The sequence below is a fragment of the Phalangium opilio genome, unplaced genomic scaffold, assembly GCF_054372755.1.
Source record: "Phalangium opilio isolate 3A_F unplaced genomic scaffold, DU_Popi_V2 ptg000042l_1, whole genome shotgun sequence".
NCBI classification, from domain to species: Eukaryota; Metazoa; Arthropoda; class Arachnida; order Opiliones; family Phalangiidae; genus Phalangium; species Phalangium opilio.
This window is the reverse complement of record NW_028324166.1, coordinates 2,642,688-2,665,726: the sequence shown is the minus strand read 5'-3', so window position 1 is coordinate 2,665,726 and position 23,039 is coordinate 2,642,688. Positions and strand designations below refer to the sequence as shown.

General features: G+C 35.5%; 4 protein-coding genes across 7 annotated transcripts; 1 reads left to right on the top strand and 3 right to left on the bottom strand.

The window, feature by feature from the left end:
• Positions 1-31: 31 nt before the first annotated feature.
• On the bottom strand, positions 32-4,936 carry Fibp (acidic fibroblast growth factor intracellular-binding protein). 2 transcript variants are annotated; one of them, XM_089836300.1, is made up of 9 exons: positions 4,721-4,936; positions 4,424-4,652; positions 4,225-4,351; positions 2,694-2,794; positions 2,479-2,612; positions 2,235-2,416; positions 1,014-1,100; positions 836-936; positions 32-208 (listed from the first exon to the last, which is right to left on the bottom strand). In XM_089836300.1, exons 1-9 carry the CDS (start codon positions 4,815-4,817, stop codon positions 115-117), a joined length of 1,152 nt encoding a protein of 383 aa, XP_089692426.1. In that variant the 5' UTR covers positions 4,818-4,936; the 3' UTR covers positions 32-114. The 2 variants fall into 2 exon arrangements, with proteins under 2 accessions (XP_089692426.1, XP_089692427.1); XM_089836301.1 differs by having other exon boundaries at positions 32-193.
• A 6,083-nt stretch (positions 4,937-11,019) lies between these two features.
• Positions 11,020-14,387, bottom strand: LOC149678309 (uncharacterized). Its single transcript, XM_089836299.1, has 2 exons — positions 14,210-14,387; positions 11,020-13,539 (listed from the first exon to the last, which is right to left on the bottom strand). The coding sequence occupies exon 2, from the start codon at positions 13,496-13,498 to the stop codon at positions 11,789-11,791; it is 1,710 nt and encodes a 569-aa protein (XP_089692425.1). The 5' UTR covers positions 13,499-13,539; positions 14,210-14,387; the 3' UTR covers positions 11,020-11,788.
• A 183-nt stretch (positions 14,388-14,570) lies between these two features.
• Positions 14,571-19,438, bottom strand: LOC149678308 (uncharacterized). 3 transcript variants are annotated; one of them, XM_089836298.1, is made up of 4 exons: positions 19,277-19,438; positions 18,957-19,032; positions 17,220-17,843; positions 14,571-16,193 (listed from the first exon to the last, which is right to left on the bottom strand). In XM_089836298.1, exons 3-4 carry the CDS (start codon positions 17,806-17,808, stop codon positions 15,364-15,366), a joined length of 1,419 nt encoding a protein of 472 aa, XP_089692424.1. In that variant the 5' UTR covers positions 17,809-17,843; positions 18,957-19,032; positions 19,277-19,438; the 3' UTR covers positions 14,571-15,363. The 3 variants fall into 3 exon arrangements, with proteins under 3 accessions (XP_089692424.1, XP_089692423.1, XP_089692422.1); XM_089836297.1 differs by having other exon boundaries at positions 18,957-19,438; XM_089836296.1 differs by lacking the exon at positions 18,957-19,032.
• Positions 19,439-20,098: 660 nt separating this feature from the next.
• LOC149678307 (G2/mitotic-specific cyclin-B-like) lies at positions 20,099-22,788 on the top strand. The gene is made up of 2 exons (XM_089837118.1): positions 20,099-21,863; positions 21,963-22,788. Exons 1-2 carry the CDS (start codon positions 21,264-21,266, stop codon positions 22,644-22,646), a joined length of 1,284 nt encoding a protein of 427 aa, XP_089693244.1. The 5' UTR covers positions 20,099-21,263; the 3' UTR covers positions 22,647-22,788.
• The last annotated feature ends 251 nt before the right edge of the window (positions 22,789-23,039 follow it).

The following is a 23,039-nucleotide window of genomic DNA, read 5'->3' as shown; positions in this document are numbered from 1 at the left end:
CAAATATGAAAAACCAGAAAAAAAAACCACATTTCGGATGTTATTTAAGATATTTAATGAGATAAAGGTATATAAATTAATTTAGGGATCGATGTTGTTGCATCGAGTTACAATTCAATGATGATAAAGTTTCAGAATACAACTTGACAATGTTTTGGTGTACCTCTCCCATACATCGTTAAGACGAACCTCACTGTAATGAGGGAAACTAGATAATTGCCAATTAATGTTTAATACCCGCAATCTCAATTAATTAATTAATTTATCATTTCCTGAATCCATTATAGAAAATATCGCGATAAATTACCGAATTATAGAAAATATCGCGATAAATTACCGAATTATAGAAAAAATCGCGATAAATTACCGAATTATAGAAAAAAATCGCGATAAATTACCGAATTATAGAAAAAATCGCGATAAATTACCGAATTATAGAAAATATCGCGATAAATTACCGAATTATAGAAAATATCGCGATAAATTACCGAATTATTGAAAATATCGCGATAAATTACCGAATTATAGAAAATATCGCGATAAATTACCGAATTATAGAAAATATCGCGATAAATTACCGAATTATAGAAAATATCGCGATAAATTACCGAATTATAGAAAATATCGCGATAAATTACCCAAGCTACCTTTTAATTTCTTTCGAGGGACCATTCACTAAGCATAGAAAGAGTTTACACACTACACACTGTAACTTTGAATAAAATGCATATTTACGCGTTCTATGGACTGCCATCTATTGGTGACTTTCAAAACTAATTCCCGTTCTTAACCATAAAGCCATAAACAATCTTCGAAAGGACAAAAATAATCTTACCTAGAAAAGAAATCATTTCTAATTGGAACTTCAGCGTAAAAGTCGAGAAAGAGTTGCAGTTCGCTGTAAGTCCATCGTGCATTTCTGCATGGTTCAATCAGCTGCAATTACAACCGAAAATAGGCCTATTCAGATTCGAAAACAAAATTTGTAAGGCTACAATTATTACAAATTATACCTTTTCAACAATGTCAACAAACAGATCTTTCGCCTCTTTACTATGGTTCAATCCGTAAGCAATATTTATTATTGTTCTTGATATTGACTGTAACAAAATTTACTTTCATTTGAAATGATAATTGTATCATAACTTATCATTTTGAGGTAGGATTTCGGTATGAGTGAATAAGGTCAAAAATCATTTTAGAGCAAAATCAAGCACACCATTCGATAGAGCGTAAAATTTAGATCTAAAATAACCCCCGCTTTTTTCAAATTTCCAAAAAAAAAAACAAAAAAAAAAGTTTGCAGTATAGGTGAACAAGGTCAAAAACAGTGTGGAAAACATCAAACCTGACCTATTCGGCCTCTTAAGTGAAAATGAGCCCTAACGTTAAACATCAATATTTTGGAAAAGGTGACAATTCTTATGGGGGATAAGACTTTTTTTTTTGGTTTTTTTTATTTTGGAAATTTGAAAAAAGCAGCGGCCATTTTAGATCTAAATTTTACGCTCTATCGAATGGTGTGCTTGATTTTGCTCTAAAATGATTTTTGACCTTATTCACTCATACCGAAATTGTACCATTTTGAGCATATGTTCACCCCCTTAAAAGTAAAATAATTCAAAATCTTTTCCAAAATGCTAGCAGTGACACTGAAGAAATAACGTAAAAAGAAAAATAATGCAGCGCGCTACGCCAGTGGCGACACCTGGTGACATTTAAATATAGTATTCTGCGCCTGTCGCGAAATTTAAATATAGTATTCTGCACCTGTCGCGACATCTAGGGACATTTAAATATAGTATTCTGCGCCTGTCGCGACATCTAGTGACATTTAAATATAGTATTCTGCGCCTGTCGCGACATCTAGTGACATTTAAATATAGTATTCAGCGCCTGTCGCGACATCTAGTGACATTTAAACATAGCATTCTGCGCCTGTCGCGACATCTAGTGACATTTAAATATAGCATTCTGCGCCTGTCGCGCTATCTAGTGGAATTTAAATGTAGCACGCTGCGCCAATGGCGACATCTAGTGGGATTTAAATTTAGAACACGGCGCCTAAGGTATTTAAATGGCTGCACTATCCCAGTGACATTTAAATGTAACACACTGAGCTAGTGGCGACATCTAGTGGGATTTATTTACGTCATATTGCCGTTTTATCAGTAATCTTTCGGCTCTTTTAGAAATATTTACTTCATAAATAATAGAAAATGAATAAATAATACCTTAAAATTACTTTCCATATCAGTCATTGCTCTTTCATTAGGTCTGTTGCTACTTCTGAGCAATTTTAACACAGCCGCTTTGTGTTCTTCTAACAGATCTTTTTCCAGCAACATCTTAAGCTCTCGTAACTCCTGAAGAAATTCTCTATCAATGTCCATGGCAGTTTCTTCGTATCTACAGTCTAAAATTTGCCAACATTAACTCTCTCGGTTCAAATATTAACCTTTGAACTGATCTACTAACCGGGAGTATGACAAGACCATTTAGACATCATTTCATTAGCGCAATGCAAAAAGTCATCAAATGTTAAATACTGAAGTTTGCGTTTGCTCGTTTCAAATCTGTTGTTTGTCATGTAAGCAATGGCGGCGTATTTTCTAGAAGAATTTTTTTAATTAACTCTAATTAAATTAGAGTCTATTATTATAAGATTCTAATAATGTTAATTAAAAAGTTACCTAGCTAAAGCTTCGGGAAGCAAAAGACTGCTTTGAATGTTAGCGACTAGGGGTTTTGATTGGTCCTCTACAACTTTGTAGACCCGTTTTACATTATCAAACTGAAATATTTTTGAATTTCAGTGAATAAGGGTCTTTTAGAAAATTGTGAAATCTTTTAGAAAATTGAGAAATATTTTAGAAAATTGTGAAATATTTTTATATAATTGTGAAATCTTTCAGAAAATTGCGAAATATTTTAGAAAATTGTGAAATATTTAAGAAATTTGTGAAATATTTCAGAAAATTGTGAAATATTTCAGAAAATTGTGAAATATTTTAGAAAATTGTGAAATTTTTCGGAAAATAGTGAAATATTTTAGAAAATTGTGAATTATTTTAGAAAATTGTGAATTATTTTAGAAAATTGTGAAATTTTTCAGAAAATAGTGAAATATTTTAGAAAATAGTGAAATATTTTAGAAAATTGTGAAATATTTTAGAAAATTGTGAAATATTTTAGAAAATTGTGAAATATTTTAGAAAATTGTGAAATATTTTAGAAAATTGTGAAATATTTTAGAAAATTGTGAAATATTTAAGAAAATTGTGAAATATTTTAGAAAATGGTGAAATATTTTAGAAAATGGTGAAATATTTTAGAAAATGGTGAAATATTTTAGAAAATGGTGAAATATTTTAGAAAATTGTAAAATCTTTTAGAAAATTGTCAAATCTTTCAGAAAATTGTAAAATCTTTTAGAAAATTGTAAAACTTTTAGAAAATTGTAAAATCTTTTAGAAAATTATGAAATCTTTTAGAAAATTGTGAAATCTTTTAGAAAATTGTGAAATCTTTTAGAAAATTGTGAAATATTTTAGAAAAATGGTGAAATATTTTAGAAAAATGGTGAAATATTTTAGAAAATTGAGAAATATTTTAGAAAATAGTGAAATATTTTAGAAAATAGCAAAATATTTTAGAAAATAGCAAAATATTTTAGAAAATAGTGAAATATTTTAGAAAATAGCGAAATATTTTAGAAAATAGCGAAATATTTTAGAAAATTGTGAAACATTTTAGAGAATAGCGAAATATTTTAGAAAATAGTGAAATATTTTAGAAAATAGTGAAATATTTTAGAAAATTGAGAAATATTTTAGAAAATAGCGAAATATTTTAGAAAATAGTGAAATATTTTAGAAAATAGTGAAATATTTTAGAAAATAGTGAAATATTTTAGAAAATTGAGAAATATTTTAGAAAATAGCGAAATATTTTAGAAAATAGTGAAATATTTTAGAAAATTGAGAAATATTTTAGAAAATAGCGAAATATTTTAGAAAATAGTGAAATATTTTAGAAAATAGCGAAATATTTTAGAAAATTGTGAAATATTTTAGAAAATTGTGAAACATTTTAGAAAATTATGAAATCTCTTAGAAAATTATGAAATATTTTAAAAATCAGCTAATCTCTGATAATGACAAAATCAAGTTAGTTTTTTGGGAATGTCAGACAAAAATGTCAACAAAACTAGCCACAACTTACTTGTCTCCGACAACTCCTTATATTGACTCCAGTTTTTTCACTGACTTCATCCAAATCTTTTCTATTTCGAGATGATAATTTCTTCCCCAAGAACTCCCTGACAACAAGACTGTCAAATTCGTAATACCTATGAAAAAGAGTCGACTCTTCCGTTTAGCTGCCATTATTGATTACCAAACAAAAGAAGTATCTAACTAACTTTTTAATCAACATCTCTTGAGATGCGGGTGATAATTGGAAAGCCCATTGTCCAGCAAGTTGCGGAGGATTCTGTAAATGACGTTCCAGCATCTGAAAAGTTCGGTAGTGATCCAGGATGTCACTGACGAGTAGATCGATGGGAGTAACCAGGCTCTGATTTCCAACGTACAATGTGGAATGCGTTAATAGTTGTTCTTCTTGGTGCATTTTCTTCCCTGCTTCGAGGGCTACACTCAAATAAATAATTAAACTCTAATATATTAACGATTTCACTAAAAACGTTTAATGAACGTACCTGTGTATCCATCCAACCAAAGTTGATAAACATCAATATCAATAATTGTGTTATTTCCAACGAATACATCAACTTCGGCAAACATTTTTTCACTCATGATTTAAATTGATAATAAATAAATGCCGTATTTAGTAAAAATTAAGAGTTTTATTGAAATTTTATAGCCATATTTATTTCGCTAATGAAAAACAAAACCGACGAAATAGCAGACAACCATTTTCCAGTCAGGAACAGAGTCCACTCGATCACGCGCTCCACTACGCAAGTGTCCTGTGCTTATTTCCGGCACTGTAATCTGAAGTAACCAATTAAAATCAGTGCCGGAAATATGAAAATTTTCTTATAGGACATGTGTCCAGTGACCAGTCTGGGAAATAGCACACTTCCTCTGGTCCAAAACCAGTTTATTAATTGCTTGGACTAGTTTTTTAATCCCAGAAGTGGGGGTTACTGGTCCTCGGGACCAGTTTATTAATTGTAAATCTATAGGAGAACAAAGGCTGGAACCGCTCCGGAGACCAGTTTTTTATTTCAGACACTCAGGGGTTACTGGTCCAAAGGACTAGTTTAAAAAATATCCTTATTTCCCAAACCCCCTGTTTGACTGGAAAATTTATAGGGCATTGTGACTGAAGTGTGCAAATAAAATAGTGTCGCTTGTCCATTGTCAAGCTATCGAAACTTGGCAAATTGTATTGGTCAAACCATAGAGATACAAGAGGAACAGTTGAGAGTCATTTTTGTGACGGTTTTAAGGCATTCGCCCCTTCGCATGTGTGATGGGGTGAAAGACTGGTGGCGCCCCCCCTAGCGACGAGCGAAGGAGTTATTGAGCTTAGAGTAGTGGCACTCTATGTTAACTCCCTATAGGGCATAATAAGTCAAACCCTCGAAAATGCCATTACTCCATTTTATACGGAAAAAAAATTTCCGCGATTCGCGAAGACGAGCTAAGAGCGGAAAAACGTATTTTATAAATTTTACACCTGTAAAATCTTTTAAAAAACACTTGGAACTTGTATTTCTACTTACTTTCGAGGAAATACCACCGTTTTCTGAAGGTAAGAGTCGTTTTTTATACATTTATTAGTAATAAAAACATTTAAGGCGAGCTAAGCCTTGGTTCCGTATAAAATGGAGTAATGACATCTCCGAGGGTTTGACTTATTATGCCCTATAGGGAGTTAACATAGAGTGCCACTACTCTAAGCTCAATAACTCCTTCGCTCGTCGCCAGGGGGGCGCCACTAGTCTTTCACCCCATCACACATGCGAAGGAGGAGAAGCGAAAAATCCCTCACAAAAACGTCCAAGGACCGCTTTCCCCAATAGTTTGTCTAGGCTTTAATAGTGTTATAATGTCTATGGGTCAAACTGTCCAGTGACCCCCTTAGTTTTTAAAAATTTATGGGACAATTTAAAATTTTATTGTACAATGTCCATTGTCCTGTGCTTATTTCCGCCCCTGATTAAAATTCAACTATCCTTTTCCAAATCAGAAAATCTTCGTGTAAATTCAAATAGAAACTTTGATCATGGGTGGAATTTAAGATTTAGTTTTAACTAAATTATAGTAATTTATTTACTTTACTTGGCTTGGCCTACGAATATTTAATGAATTAATATTTAAAGACTGCAAATATCAATAACTGAAATAGACCTATATTTGAAGACGAGTAATTGAACATAACCACACTAATAAAATTTCCAAAAAGCCTTTGCTTTTTAATAATTGCCAGTAACATTACATAGTCTTTTGCATAGTGAAAAACAAATGACTAAACTTTGGGATAAAAAAATAAAATGAAACGAGTATTCTAAAATTTGTTTCAAATACTCCTAGTTCGTAAACATACTTCATTTTACAAATATCACATACTTAGTGCCCACATAATTTCACTAAATTACATTAGGTACCGTTAATCGATCAAACCTCTCACGCAATTTCGATCGCATAATCGAAATGTTCAATTTAAATTTGTCCTCTGTCTCGTCTAGATGGTAGGTGCGTGAAAACCTTGAGTACACTCCATCTAGCCACCGTTTGAATGCTTCGTCGCTTAACCTCACTACTAGTGAAAAATAAGTGCTATATAAAGCCCTGATAGTGTTGGAACTCGGGCCTTTTAGACCCGGTACGAAACTATCAAACACAAACAGTCCGTTCTTGCTTAAGACTAATTGTTCAATATCCTCATTTGAAAGCCTACGAGCGAAGTACACTACCGTGTTGAAATCTCGACACCAATCCGACGATAAAATTGGTTTATTAAAATTCCTGGCAAACGCGACTAATAATGCAAGTAGTTTCTTGTAGTTAGACGTAACACTTGATCTCAACGTTTCCGGGGCTTCGTTCCAAACGAATTTAAAAAGCGGGTGATTCCAATTCTTAGCGGCCGAAACCAAGATTTGCAAATATCTGTTTTTACCCGTTAATGGCAATAACGATTTAGCCAAAGCTGGCCAATCCAACAACGAATAAAAAATTCTAGTCGCGTGAACTCCGCTAACGTAACAACCCAATTCGTTATCGTCATTCATGCGCTTCAGAAGGAAATGAACATTGAAAATGTTAACTTCGCTCACATCCAATTCGGACAAATCCGTAAGATTGTCAAACTTCTCTTCATTCGGTAAGATACTCCATAAGAAATGCAAGGCTTCTTCGTATCGATTCTGAAACGCATAGGCCAGGGCCAAAGCCAAGTACGAACTATATCCCTCATGGTTAGTTTGACTCAAAGCGTTTGATAAACCGTGTGACCAAAATATAACCAACGGAGTTTCCCTTTCTCGGATACCAACCAAATCGTCGCGCCATGTTGGACACAAATTCGGCCATAAAGAAGCAATATCCGACAGCAAACAATAATGGCAAGCTATTTTGAAGCGTTGAATATCGTCCATACGTTCGTCGTGAATCATTTTGCAAACCATACTTTTCATGTCCACAGTACCATGGACGGTGAAGCGCAAATTACCAAGAGATTCGTACAAGTACTCCAGAGAAATACCGGCGTTTAACGAAAACAAGTGAATCTTTTTAATGTAGTAATAAATTTTGGATCCCAGTACTTTGATGACATCGCAAAGTTCTTGGCGTAGTGACGCTTCCATAAAAAGGGAATTTGTCTTTAGTCGCGTATCATCGCGGAGTTTCTCCCATGAAGGAGGCTGGTAAGGCGTGAAGGCTTTAAGTTTAATCAACGTATCTTCCGTAAACCATAAGGAAGTCGCTATATTTCGCATGCAAATCAAAGCTAATGAAGGTACTGGCAAAGATAAATCAACATTGGGGCCTCCTGAGCAGCAACCGGCCATGTCACTATTGAATGCCAAGAGAAGAAACTATGGTAAGCTAAATGACAGGTTTACCGTTAAATTGAGCATGGACGCTACTTCGAAAACGTAAAATTCAAAAAGTTGGCCTATTCTAGGTCTAGAAGAGGAATTGAACTTATAACAGAAATTAATTCACATACCAAATTTGAACGTCAAATCAAACTTAGCTTCACTTTCCTCGTTGAAACGTCGCTTTCGAATAACTTAAATTGTTAATAGAGTGACCGAAAATGGCACCTACTGAACTTGGACTGATCAACACTAAGTGAAAATAACAGTCACAGCAGGTGTAGAACAAGCAGAGAAGAGTTAATCACTGACGAACTTCACAAAACGGTAATTGTCATACCCCTCCCCACGAAAGATAAGAAAAAAAAATAAATTGGCCAAATTAATGACTTTAATTTGCGTAAAAAACGTGGGACCCGTTGTTTGGTTACAAAGTATAAAAAAAACCTTATCGAGACTAACATTTGTGCAAAGTTCAAATATAATGGGACAATATTCCATTTTTTAGGAAATGGAACATCATTTGCGGGAAAATTTGGACAATATTTGCGTAAAAAACTGAACTTATATATTGAGTTAGTTTTTACCTCTCCGAGTGACGTATGTCACGGAGAGGTTCTAATTTCGACGTGTCTGTGTGTGTGTCTGTCTGTCTGTCTGTCTGTTGTTATTGACTTACACCCCAGGGGACCGTGTTCGCAGTTTCCGAATTGAAGCAAATGTGTTCGCTATTTCCGGACCGTATTCACAGTTCCCGGAAATTTCAAAACTTGAATCTATCCACAAATCAACTGGCCACTATTACTTCATCTGACTAGTCAATTGTCTATTCTACATGAATACCAATCTGTACTTATTGGCTTCAAACACCACCATTTTGTGGTCTTTGTCCATTCCACATAGACACAAGTCTGCACTTACTGGCTTCTATCACCATCATTTTCCGGTCTTTGTTTTTGTACATCCCACATGGACACCAGTTTGTACACCTGGCATCTAACACCACCATCTTCTGGTCTTTGTTTTTGTCCATCCCACATGGACACCAGTCTGTACACCTGGCTTCTAACACCACCATCTTCTGGTCTTTGTTTTTGTCCATCCCACATGGAGACCAGTCTGTACACCTGGCTTCTAACACCACCATCTTCTGGTCTTTGTTTTTTGTCCATCCCACATGGACACCAGTCTGTACACCTGGCTTCTACTCCTTAAGGTTAAGACATACGCGGCGATCGGCCAGGGTTACGAGAAACGTCCGGCCTCCCAATGGTGGGGCTTCCACCAAAGGTTCACGCAATTGCGCTGTTCTTATCCATAGCTGCGATTCGACACCCTTATATACTACCTATTTGATGATGGCGAAGCAACCGGCGTATGCTTCATTTCAAACGCCAATATTAGTCAAGTCTCTCAAGAATGTTTAATTGTTCTTTTTCAAAACGATGTAACGTTCAATAAGGCGAATAACTAACGAAGAAAATATTAAATATTAATTATATTTATTTTAATATTTAAGATAATCTTTTTTCTCAATTCAAAATTAATACGGAAAGAGTTAAAAGCAGTCTATGTTTTTGTCTGTATGTGTCCGTCCGTTGTTACAGTAGTGCGCTGCGTTAGAAGTTCGTTTTGTTTTGATGTGTAAAGAAACCATAATATTCCCTTTATCCTTAATATAAAGTGAATATGTGGAAATATTTTTCGTAATTATGATGCATTTAGTACTTTTGTAGCTTTAAAGCTCTATTTCATTTTGATATTCCAAAGATTTTTTTTAATATTATTATTTAAAATGGATGTTTATATATTACTTAAGCTATACTACATCTGTTTATAGCATAATCCTTTCTAAAATCACAGTGAATACAAGCACAATCCTGCTATGTTGGTCAAATGACCTCTTATTTGTCAATAGGCCTAGTGAACCAAAAAGTAAACGTTTGGGTTTGGTTTTCGTTTCTGTATGCAGAGACATTAACGGTTCAGAGTGAGCCGAAAGTTAAATACACTTTTATATAATTAGGCTTAAATTTTATTATCATGGTGGAAATCTGGGCCGCGTTCAGCAGAGCCCAGCGTTGCTGAACGCGGCCCAGGGATTTTGTTTTTGAATTTTGACGTTACGGTGCTTAGCGCTGAGCTAGCGCGGTCCTCAAAGAAAATAGTCGGCTTTTTGGATAACGTGACGTAAAACGCGTAGTTCTCAGCTTGGCGAAAAAACTATGGAGGAATTAATACAAATACCTCTATCGGACTATAGCTATTTAATTGGCGTGAAACCAGTTGATCACGCGAGAATTTTAAGAGATATGTTAGTTTCTAATTTTAATTATAAAAGTTGTTATCTATCTCTATAAATATGTTATCCTACAATTTTTGTTAAGCCTTGGTACCTTGCACGCTTTATTAGGCTAGCGTCATTTATAAAACGCCGATGACCCGTTTTTCCCCCATCGGATGATTTTAATGTGTACAAGTATATCATTATTGGATGTAAAATGTCGTCTGATTTACAGTAAATTTGCTATGCTTTGTATACTGCTTTAATATTTCATAAATTTTAACTTAAGAAACATTTCCATATCTGGGTAAATAAGTTTGTAAGTAGTCGTCTTGACTCGGAGAGGTAATATTTTGGTTTTCCCAACTTGTTTATTGCTCAAAAGATTATTCAAACAATCGAACTAGATTTCGCATTCGAATAAAATTAAAGTCCGTGTATGTAATGTTTGGACATTAAAATTGTACCCGGTCTATTAACTCGACATCAACTTTCTTATTGCGACAAAAATATATTCAATATAATTGAATAAATCATGCGTCCATTTTTGAGACGCCTGTAATTTTCGGTTGTAATAAAACAATTCTAACACAGCGAATTTTATTCTAGGATTTTATTTCGTATTTTTTTTTAAATATAAACACTACAAAGTTCAATATTATTCAAAATACATCACACGTGGAAACTGAACATTTTTTTCTCAACGGACATTTGTATTTTAAATGAAAAAAGAATAATAATAATTAAGAAACTTACATAAATGTTTTCTTAGAAATATGAATAACGAAACAAAAAGGAAAAATGAGTTGCCTTAAGCACAACATTATATACTCTAAAATGTTAAGGCTTTAATGAACAACAATTTATAGGCCTAGTATATATTTTTCTTTTGAAGTACAGAAAATTTAGGAAACTTAGTAATTTCTTTCTTGAAACTTGAAATAACAAAAAAAAAGGGTAAAAATGAAACATCACTTGTCTTTAGAACAACATTATATACCCTTAAATGTTAAGGCACGTACAACAATTTATAGCATATATTTTTCTATGAAAGTACAGAAAATTTAGGAAACTTATAGTAATTTCTTTCTTGAAACTTGAAATAACCACAAAGAAAGAAAAAATGAAACATAACTATAACTTGCCTTTAGAACAACATTATATACCCTTAAATGTTAAGGATCATACAACAATTTATAGTATATATTTTTCTTTGAAAGTACAGAAAATTTAGGAAACTAAGTAATATCTTTTTTGAAACTTGAAATAACTACAAAGAAAGTAAAAATGAAACATCAGTTGCCTTTAGAACAACTTTACATAACCTTAAATGTTAAGGATCATACAACTATTTATATAGTATATATTTTACAGTACAAAAAATTTAGGAAACTTAGTGTCGGCAAGGGTTTCAGTTTATCGCAATGAAATCAAGGACTGTTAGAAGATTTCAGTTTTTTTGAACAATTTCCACCAGGTGTCAGCAAATCGCTCTCTGTTTTCGAACCATCCGCAAGCATTTCTTTCAAAATATCGCGTAATATTTGTCTTCCCTGAAGCTTCCAAAATTTATTTCCTCCAGACCAATAAAACTCGAATCGATAATCATCTTCGTCAGGAACAATCGAATCACATCTTTTTAGTAACATCAGAGAGAATTCTTCTGACATCTCGAACTCGAAAACTTTCAAATATGATTTGAGTAAATCCAGACAAACTACATCGTTTTTACACGTAATATATCTATGAATAAAATTTACAATAATAGTAACACCATTATCGCTCAAAATTAGAACCTTTTTGTCATTTCTCGAAGTACGCTTAAATTCAGAAAGGATTTCGCGAAAAATATCAAAGTCCAATTTTGAATGAGACGTACTGAAGGACGGGTTTGAACGCGACAATCGTGATAGCAGAGTTCCTACATAATCGGGCCGTGAGAATAATTCTTCTTTAATCACGCGTGAAGCACGACTCCAGATAATCGTGAATATTAGTTTTGATTTCATACCAAAAAGGTTCGATACTATGAAATTTAATACGTTAAAGTAACCACGAATGTCTGCCATATTCAGTAGTGGTTGAAAAAATTGCGGATGTAATGAAATCGGGTAGCTAAGAAAACAGCTCATAATCATTTTAGGGAACTGCGAAGTAACGTTTCGTGATTGTTCTGGGTTGAGTTTAGACAACAGGAATGGAAATAGTCCAATATTTTCATGGAACAAGGAGTTATGGATTTTATCTATTATCGTGTTTAAAGACTGGTCTCTCTCCGGCGGTGTCAATTTTTCCCAAAAGTAAGTCATAGCTACTTGGCCTATTCCATTATCTTCGCAGGCGTACATAAAAGCGAGATGAAATGGTGACGCGTTAATCGGCTTTGGTTCGAATGGTTGACTATCTATCGATTTTCTAAACGGTGGGTTTGCTAAAATTGGGGTTGTTGGTGTACTCTTTTGTAAGGATGATACGTAATACCTTACGAGGTGTAGTTTGCCTTCTAAGGAATGGGTCCATAGGGAGACTATAGGAGTTTCGTATTTCACTATATTTTCCAAGCTAATCCAAGTGGAATATGGTTGGTGACGTTTAACTTCCTCCCAAAGACCAGGCATACGTTCTTCTAGGCAATAATGACAGGCTTGTCTGTAACGTTGATACAAGTCAACACGTTCATCTTGAATCAGTAAGTCCATCGTTTTCTTTTGGTCTACAGTACCGTGGATGGTAAACTTTAATTTGTCCAAATAGTAGTTAATCATGATAAAGGAGAGGTTGAAAGGCAATGGGATACGGAAGACAGGTCGTTGGTGATTGCACCATTCATATATTTCGTTTCCTAGTTCCTTAAGAATTTCGTTCAACTCTTCATTAAGAAAGTTTGGTAAATTTAAATCACTTGTTGATTGAAGAACTTGGCGTTCTGCAGATTCCCAGTATGTCCATGTGTACTTGCGAAAGTGATCTTGAGGGTCCCAGAATTTTCCCATGGCAATGGGTTTTACACAGTGATCTTTGATTTCCGTAATAATTCTTGGAGATTGCCAAAGCACTGTTCCAATTTTCAAGAGCGACATTGTTCTTAAAGATGGAATTGGTAATTTTAGGTCAAGTTCTGATGACGTCGTTTCATCCATTTTTGGGCGCAGAGACCGCGAAACCCTCAGCGATGAAAAACCTATAAAATAATAGTTGTGTTTAAAACACTTTTAGTACAATTTCACCCGGGGATGTGAGACGGTCATTAGCCAAGCAGACTTAGAAATAGCACACGTCCACTGGTCCAAAACCAGTTTATTAATTGCTTGGACTAGTTTTTTAATTCAAAAAGTGGGGGTTACTGGTCCTCGGGACCAGTTTATTAATTGCAAATCTATAGGAGAACAAAGGCTGGGACCACTCCGGAGACCAGTTTATTATTTAGGACACTAGGGGGTCACTGGTCCCAAGGACTAGTTTAAAAATTATCCTTATTTCTAAGTCTGTAGCCAAGGCGAAAATAGCGAGGTCACGTGAGGATCTCTCCGGAAAATCCTGAGTGGTGGGTATGAAATTTCGCCCATGCGCAGAGAGAAGGAATACGAAAGAGGCTGGGGGTGGAAATCATATTCATTCTCTTTCTGCTGAACGGGCTTCTAAGCGAAATGATATACTTAAGATGTTATCGGTAAATATAAAATCAAGTAGGCCTAAAACAACCTAGATATCGGGGAGAAACGCCTCACACTAGATATAGCTAAACCATGTCTAAACATGAAGCTGCGCAACATTGGCTTAAAATATGCCGAGGCTTATAATTATATTAGAGTATAACTGTAAAATAACAGCAATTAAATTACATCACATACCAAAATTTACACGCCAATCCAAAACCTTAAACTTCACACACTGAAACTTCGCTTTCAAATACCTTACTCGATACTGAGAGTCTGTGACCGACGTAGAAGACTGAACAGCAGTCACATCGGGTATAGAAGACCGAGCAGAAAAAATTGGAACCAATTGACGAACGTCATGAAGCGGTAGTAATGCTCACAAAACGCTTAAATTATTTCACTTAACATCCACTAGGGGTTTTATATTACATATTATTATTAATTATATCTGCGTAGCTGTGTATGTTTTAATTTTTATTTAAATTGCAGAACGCTCCGAGGGGAACGAGCTTCGTTTTTTTTTTTTTTTTTTTTTCCACCTACAACACTAGTGCTTAGCCGTTAGGCTTTGAGCACCAGGAAGAATTGAGCGGGAGACCCTACGCGGCCCAGCACTGACGGGGGCCGCTAGGTCGTATGTGTAGAAGCAGGGAAGGAAATGAGGTTTACTTGGGAGGTGACGGAAGGTGGAATTGGGGTAAGTCACCTCCGGCGGACACGGGACAGTCGGCACCTATAGGGCAGGATCGCCGACATGTGTCGTATTCCCTCAAACTTTGCCGCCCAGAAGCTTGGCTTACAGGAGTGCGCCACACTCCCGGCAACGAGCTTCGTTTATGTATAGCTCAGCTCATAATCGTGCGGTGACGTTTGTGCATGCCAGTATTTGTATCTGCCCCTCTACCCCGGAAGATAAGGGAAAAATTCAGAAAATAGTGACCTATGACCTAATTCGAATAGGCCAAAGTTAATCCGTTTGTAGACGGTTGGAAATTGCTACATCAATTGCTGCGTCCATTGGAGTGACGTTTTAACAAATCATATATTGCATTGTTCCTTTATTACAAATCCCTTTAATCAATATAATCTTAATCGAATAAAATTAATACTTCTTTTTTCGTTTAATAATGAAAGAACATTATGCATTAAACAATACTTTATGTCTTTCTTCGTTTTTTATTAAAAATTAATAATAATTAACACACATTAATTACAGGTTTAAAATACATTAAAGGGAATATTTACAAAACTGTAACAAGTACAGTACATTTACATGATGAGTTACAATATCATATCCACGTTCGGAAAGAACTCTCTTGTGTTGTGATTATTCAAGAGTTAAAAAATTAACTTAATTTGAGACGTTTATTTGTATCCGGAAAAAGTTCATGTACAACATTCAAAAACAAATCCTTCACATATTCAATCCACGCTCCACGTAAATTCGATTGAACCAGAAGCGAATCTAACTTGTCGATTAATTTGGAACCCATTTCATTTGACGACAAAACAGCTTCAAAATAATACTTTAAACACCCAATTGCCGCCGCCGGTTCTCGTGATCTTTCAGTCACTAATTTCCGAATAATTATTTCGCAGATTCGGAACCCACTTTCGCCAAAAACCAAGGCTTCTCGATCACTATTCGTAAGAAGTTTCGTATCTTCGAGAATGTGTAAGAAATGAAATACGCGGTTCGGAAATCTAACGCTTAAAAGACAAGCTAACAAGTTTCCAAACTTATCAGGTTGTCTTAATATTTCGTTTTTTAGATCTTCCGGGCCTTGGTCCCAATAAAATTTCACTAAGCAACACGAGTTTTTTGAATGAGATTCAGCATCAGCTTCTCCGTCTATTAGTAACTTAAAATAACTAGAGACGTTTAAAAACTCGTAAAACCGCTGCAAGACAGTCGGGTAGTCTTTGAAAATGGACAATATACAATGGCAATTATCGCTTTTTAATAAATCAACTAATTGCTGGCGATTGGTCATTTGGCCGATCATAAATCGAACGATGCTGTTACCGATTGGTTTGTTTTTGGGATATTTGGCACTGGTTATAAATATATTCAAATATTCTTCTTTCTTTTCTTGCGATATTTTTTCCCAAATATATCGCATTGAATTTTCAAAATTGCAGATCCAAGCGTTTAAAATTGCCTTTTCTAAAATATCTAGGATAATATTATCAAAAGTGTAAATGGAATTTAAAAACTTCTAAGTTGTCTTTTTCAACATGAATAATCAGCAATAAAGGGTGTTCCAAAAAGGACAGTAGGACCAAGTGCGGTGGGCTATTTTTAGTTGAATCATAAGATATGTTGGCCATAAGTTTGTCACTGGTAACTTATAAACTGGAGCTTGTCATGAAGTGAATGAGGTAGGTCATAGATTCGACTATTCGAGGTAAAGCGATGCCTGGTGAGGCGCTGTCAAAGGCTTAGTACAGACTAAATAGGAAGACATGACCCCGTCCGCGACTATCGGCCGGGTCTCTGCTGCCCCTTTCCTTTGGGTTGACCCCGTTTATATCATTGACGGTTAAGGTCACGTGTGACATTTAGAGGCGTCCTATCGTGGCACCCTCTGGTAGTTATACACGGTTCATACAACTTTTGGAAAACAAATTTCCCTGAGATTTCCATGAGGTTTTTTCCCCATATACTTCCCTGAGTTTTCCAGGTTTTTCCCCATATACTTCCCTGAGTTTTCCAGGTTTTTCCCGTGGAGTATCCTATGGAGCAAATGTTAACGAAGGGGCGGGGGGAAATATGACTATTACATAATCAAAGGACATCCCCCTATCTCTAGTAGAACCCGAGTTACGAGCCTCCAAAGTTTAGTGTAATGTTAATCCTATGGAGGGAATGTTCAAGAAACATTTTGCTTAATTAATCGGCCCCTGTTTGACGCAAATTTCCCTGAATTTTACTAAAAATTCGAAATTTCCCTGAGGTTTTTGTCAACTACTTATTTCCCTGACTTTTCCAGGTTTGTATGACACACTCCTATCATAACTCTTTTAGGGTGGACCTTATGGCATAATGACATAAATCATCCTTGTTTCAAAAACGTCCCTAAAACCCACTGCACTTCAGTCCTCCTACCACCCTGTATAGATCCCATCCCTAATAACTGCTGATCATATTTCACGATGATATTGACTACAACACGTTACGTAAAAAAAATGCAGTAATAACCTTCATCATGTATGTTCAAATTCGAAGGATATCCAGCCATGAACTGATTCCAATAACTAGTTAAGGCAGTTCTAGGAATATTTCCTGTCCCGGCTTCGTAATATAGCCTCGGTATATCATCAGTTAGACAATACTGACAAGCCATTTCGTATCGCTTTAAAACGGGCAATCGTTCATCTCGGACCATCATCGCGATCATGGCCTTTTTGTTAATCGAACCGTGAATTGTAAATTTTATTTGTAAAAGATATTCTTTCAAATACAGTTTCGGGATATTAAACAATCCTTCTTCGTCTTCGCTATGAAAATAATACCACGTTCGAATTTTCATTCCGATACGTTTACAGACTGATTCTAATTTTGATTTCAGACTACAGGGTAAATTCAAAAGGTTGATTTTCTTTTGTATTATTTCACTTTCGACCACACTCCATTGCGCATTAAAATGCTCTCTATTTTCAGTCTGGATTTGCGCAATTTGACTTATGACGTCAGGACTAAGCCATAATAAGGAAATTGAGGCGTTTTGTAAGCACGTTTGGAGAAACGATGGAAAAGGCAATGTCAAGTCAATTATCGGTGATTCCATTTTTATCACTCAAATTAATTTAATTTAATTAGGTTCTGTAAATAAAGATATGGTTATTTTTGAAGATTAATTTTAATTTAATTGTGGCTTTTTTATCAGTATAATATTTCTTCCTTAGTAGTGATGTGATGCTCTCATAAGTTCTACCAAAAGTACGAGTAACGAGAGGAAAAGTATGAAAATGGCCAAAAGTCGAGAGTTATCAGAGTTTCGCCGTAGTTGACCGTTTTATTGGCGTAGCTATACTGGGCCTGTTCACTCCCTTAAAATAGGTCTTGTGTTAATTCGCGGTTACGCGGTTATCGTCGTCTGCTATTGTGTATGCTAGAACTTCCTCGATTTGTGTTTGTAGTCAGGACAGAGTAGCTGGTAATGTTTTAAAAGGTATTTGAAGGTATAATATGGATTTAAGTAAGGTTATCGAAGCAATAGAAGAGCGCGTAAAACTAGACACGTTTAAAATAAATCTCGGTATTTTAGCTATAGCGCGAGCAGCTTGCGTCGTGATGCGCGTGATCGAGAGGGCTATGGTTAAACCAAGGAGCATAAATGTCTGAGCTACTTTCAGTCGCGAGTTTGCAAGTCCATCAGTCACTATTAAACTAAATAGTTAATGGCGAAACTTTGATGTCCGCGTTTTTTAACGCAGGCTCTATGGCCATTGTCATACTTTCACATTTGGTTCTACATAAGTTTATAAGATATGTTCCGTGGGTATGACACTACCTATACTTCGTAATACTAGAGACTTACGAGAAGGGCAAGCGAGAATTGACTACACGCGGTTTTGAAGTCCATCTTCCTATTTAGTCTGTACTAAGCCTTTGAGGCTTTGACAGCGCCTCTCACCAGGCGTCGCTTTATGAGAATCTATGACCTACCCTAGGTCACCTACGTCACTTCATGATAAGCTCTGACTCTCAGTAACCAGTGACAAACTTATAGTGAACATATCTTACGAACTTGTGCTTCTACCATACTAGTCAGCAGCCTCACACGCTAATATGCAATGTATTCAACTATTCAATACCCTTTATCTGTTTAAAACCATTACAGCTAATGAATCACTTTTTAGAGAAAATATTATACACTTTACATCCCATACAAAATATAAGCTTCTGATGTTCTGAACTTCTGATACAACTTACCATAGTTTATCGTACACCATTTTTCGCGTTGAATACATTGGTTTAAAACATTTCTTACACATTCTAATGCTAAAAACTTAAAAATTATAAAGACATCACGCTATGACTGATAAAACAACTCTCAAGCTGATACTGATTGTCATGTATTTCAAAACAACGGCTATAATTTTAATTAATAAGATTAGGTTAAATATCTCGAAAAGCGAATTCTACAGTAAATCGTAACATGGGGGAAATGAAACATTCTAAGTGTCCCATAGAAAAAGCATGGTGTTTTTGGTGTTTTCACGTCAATATTGTTAAGATTGGACTCTACTAACCTATTATATCTTGTAAATTATTGTTCTTGGCCAATTAGTATTTTAAGACTGTTTTTAATTAGTTTAATGTCAATTTATAAAAACATTTATTGAATGCAAAATCATCACGAATCTGAATCAGTCAAGTTTTCGTACTAATTCTAGCGTCGTCTGCTCGCATACCCGAATCAGGGATTTTACCGCGACATAGCCCATTCGATCGCGCGCTCTCAGACCCAAGCTGCTCCCACTATTTTTTATTATAATTTTCAAATTTTTGTAATCAAAATAAAAATGTTTCAATTCAAAAATTAATGAATGATTTATAAAATATCATCTCTTTAAGATACATTGTGCAATTTTATACATAAAAGAAATCATATATTATAATGACAATCAGCGTAGAACCAACTTGGAAAAACACATGATCACACGACTTTCAAATTCAAAATTGTCACTTTTGCCTTCGATAATTAATTTGCACCTTTCTTGCAATACTCTTTGTCTCCCATGACTACTTGTCATTTTTCTTGGAATCTTCTTTCTTTTCTGTGCTTTTATCTTTCGAAAATCTACCTTGTCTACTGGGTGCAGCGTAGAAGAATACCGGTTTCTCTGGTTCCACAGACTCTTCTTCGACGCTTACCAGTCTTTCGGCTTCGACTGTTTCCGTTACTTCGGGTTCATTAGCTATTTCTTCGATTTGGGCTTCGTTTTCATTAGCGAAAGACTCGTCATTCGCAGGGTCCGACATTTCAACGTGTTTACCTCAAGTCTTATAGAGATATAACGCAGGTGCACTGTAATATATGTAAACTAAAACGATGTAGTTGTGGTCGCTCTAAATTTTATATACAGTCATACGCCGTACAGGTTTAATTGTGACAATGCGCTTTTTATCTCGTTATCTGTCATTGCAAAGCTTGATGTAACTATTATTTAAGTTTATCTAATCTTCGTAAGTGTCGTGGATATGTGCAACTATAACCATATAACGTATAAGTATGGGTCTGTCGTAGGGAGTATCGGTATTGTGTGATACTGCTGCCCTATTTTTATTCTAAGCTAGAGACAGTGCGAGTTGGCTAGCCTACCGCGTGTAGTGAACTAAGGCTCCGTCTGGCGTGCTTCTTGGCGCGAGGGAGAATACCCCAATGGCGGCAATGGCGGGTATATAATTGCCGAAATGGTCTGTAGAGCCATGACGTAGTGATATTTCCATGCTTTTTGAAGTTGAGATGCCGAACCTGCTAGATATAACAGACAGTAGGCGATGGTTTCTGTTTCCAGCAAATGCCACCAGGAGTTCTATTAATTTAACCTAAACTTATGAAGAGCACCATAGGCTTATAATCTAATTCATAAGTTTATAAGCAAAAATAAGCAATGATTGTTTGCTGCATTGTAATGTTAATACTTATTGTCACAGGCTTACGCTATAACAATTGTAAAGCGAAAACAGATTGACGATAGCGATAATAGTTTGTTGAGGAGCGACGGCGTTACTTATGGAATTCGCCAAAACAAGGCCATTTCACTGTTGGTAATGAATTTCTATCAGTTCCATTTTCGGCAGAAGACACCTATAGATGAGATTATACAATCATCATCGAAACCCGTGCTTGCACATTGTACGTTAGAACATAAGTAACATTATTATGTTACTTATGGTTAGAATAACATGGAATTTACATATGATAAAATAGGCTAAAAATCTATACTGTAGATAAGGCTAGTTTTTTTTAAATTCAGTGCCAGTAGAGTATTTTTAAGGACACAACACTTTCAAAAATCAATGTCTACATGAAGGTAAAAAACCACGTTGAGTTTGTGGAAATTAAAAATTTTTTGACAATTTTTTAAAAGAAAACGTATTTAAAGTTGAATCGAGCGTTGCAGATTCACAATCGCTTCTTGAAGTAGTTAATGGAGTAAAGCATCACAAACAGTTTAGAGCAAAGTACTAGCTAATTAATTGGACTTTGTTTAGTTTAAGTTTAAAAGCAATATGGCCAAAGTGTATGCTTCAATAACTACCAAGGAGAACTGTAATCCAGTTGTTGCGCCATCAAATAAGCCACACTTGGTTCTCCAAGAAAAAAGACCCGTTCTTAATGATGTCAAGAATAACCGTAACGAAAAGCGGGACTTACTTTCAAACTATGTGAAGGCTAAAAAACCATCAACAACAATTTGCCCAGAAGTCGCTAAGGAAACCGTCAAGGTCGCTCGCGTTGAACCTTACAATCGTGCTTCTACAGCCACCGAACGTCTTGGAAACCTTGTACTAGCCAGTGAATCTACTACTTCAACTACCAATGAACGTCAAGAAAGCAGACCTGAAGAGAATATTGCATCGGCGACCGATTACAGTAGTGTCTATCAGGAAGACGCAACTCTTACGTCATTCTCTTCAAGGCGGTTTCCAGAAAATGTTCATGACATTGACACCTCCAACAACGTCAACTTGTGTCCTCAGTTTGCCGCTGATATCTACGAGTACTTAAGAGAGCGGGAAAGCGTCATGTCGGTCTCGGAGAATTTCATGAAAACCCAGAAGTACATCACAAGTCGCATGCGAAATACATTGGTTGACTGGATCGTTCAGGTAAATTGCTGTCAATCTGTGACGTCAGTTGCCACCAATGTCGCTTTTGAATCTATTTGCAGAACAGGTATTAACCTTTTGATTTCGCTTTAATTTCAGGTTCATCGTCGATTTGACCTTCTTGTTGAAACGCTGTACTTAACGGTGTCCATCGTGGATCGCTTCCTTGAGGTTCAATGCATTCCAAAAGACATTTTCCAGTTGGTTGGAATCACGGCAACCTTCATCGCGTGCAAGTTCGAAGAGGTTTACTTCCCCGAAATCAACGACTTACTCTACGTCACTGACAACTCCTATACGAAAAAACAAGTCATGGAAATGGAAATAAGCATTCTTGTTGGTTTGAACTTCAACGTGGGTTGTCCGTTACCCATACAGTTTTTAAGAAGAATCTCTCGAGCTGCGAACGCTGACGTCAAAACACACGCCACGGCCAAGTACTTGATGGAGTTATCCCTGGTTGATTCCAAGCTAGCACCTTGCCCACCGTCATTGATTGCCGCATCTTCTTTCTTCGTGGCAATGAAAGCATTGCATCCGATGGAACCATCTTGGTCAGCGCAATTGGCTTTCTATTCCGGATATTCCGTGGACCTTTTATTGCCAACTGTACGACAGATTTGTGGTAATTTGATCTATGCCAAGACGGGAAAGTTGACAGCGGTGTACGAGAAGTACGAAGAGCGCAAAAACTTAAGGGTTAGCTCAATGCCACAATTGACTTCAACAGCTATGTATAAGTTATCACGTTCCTATGTTGTCGGTTCGTTTTTAGTAGCGTAGGTTAATTGGTTGTTTTAAAAGATGCAATTTTTAAAGATTATGTTTTAGAACGACTCTCATGATGTTAATGATGAATATTTTAAATTATCCACGCATGTAAAATAATAATGACTTTATAAATAAAATTGTGTAATTATGTATTGAGCTAAAATTTCATTAATAAATTGTGTACACCGTCTAATATAAAACTTATACTGTTATTTCATGGTAAATTAAATGCCGTTTGCCATTGTCTACTAGGAATTTGCCAATAGAAAGCGATGTTAAAGACTAATCTAGCACAGTTGAAAGCTTTTTCAAATATAAATACTGCATAAATGTAGCGAGGAAGATTTGACCCCCCAAAAAAACCAATGGAACTTTCAGTTTGATAAATATAGCAGAATAGTAAAA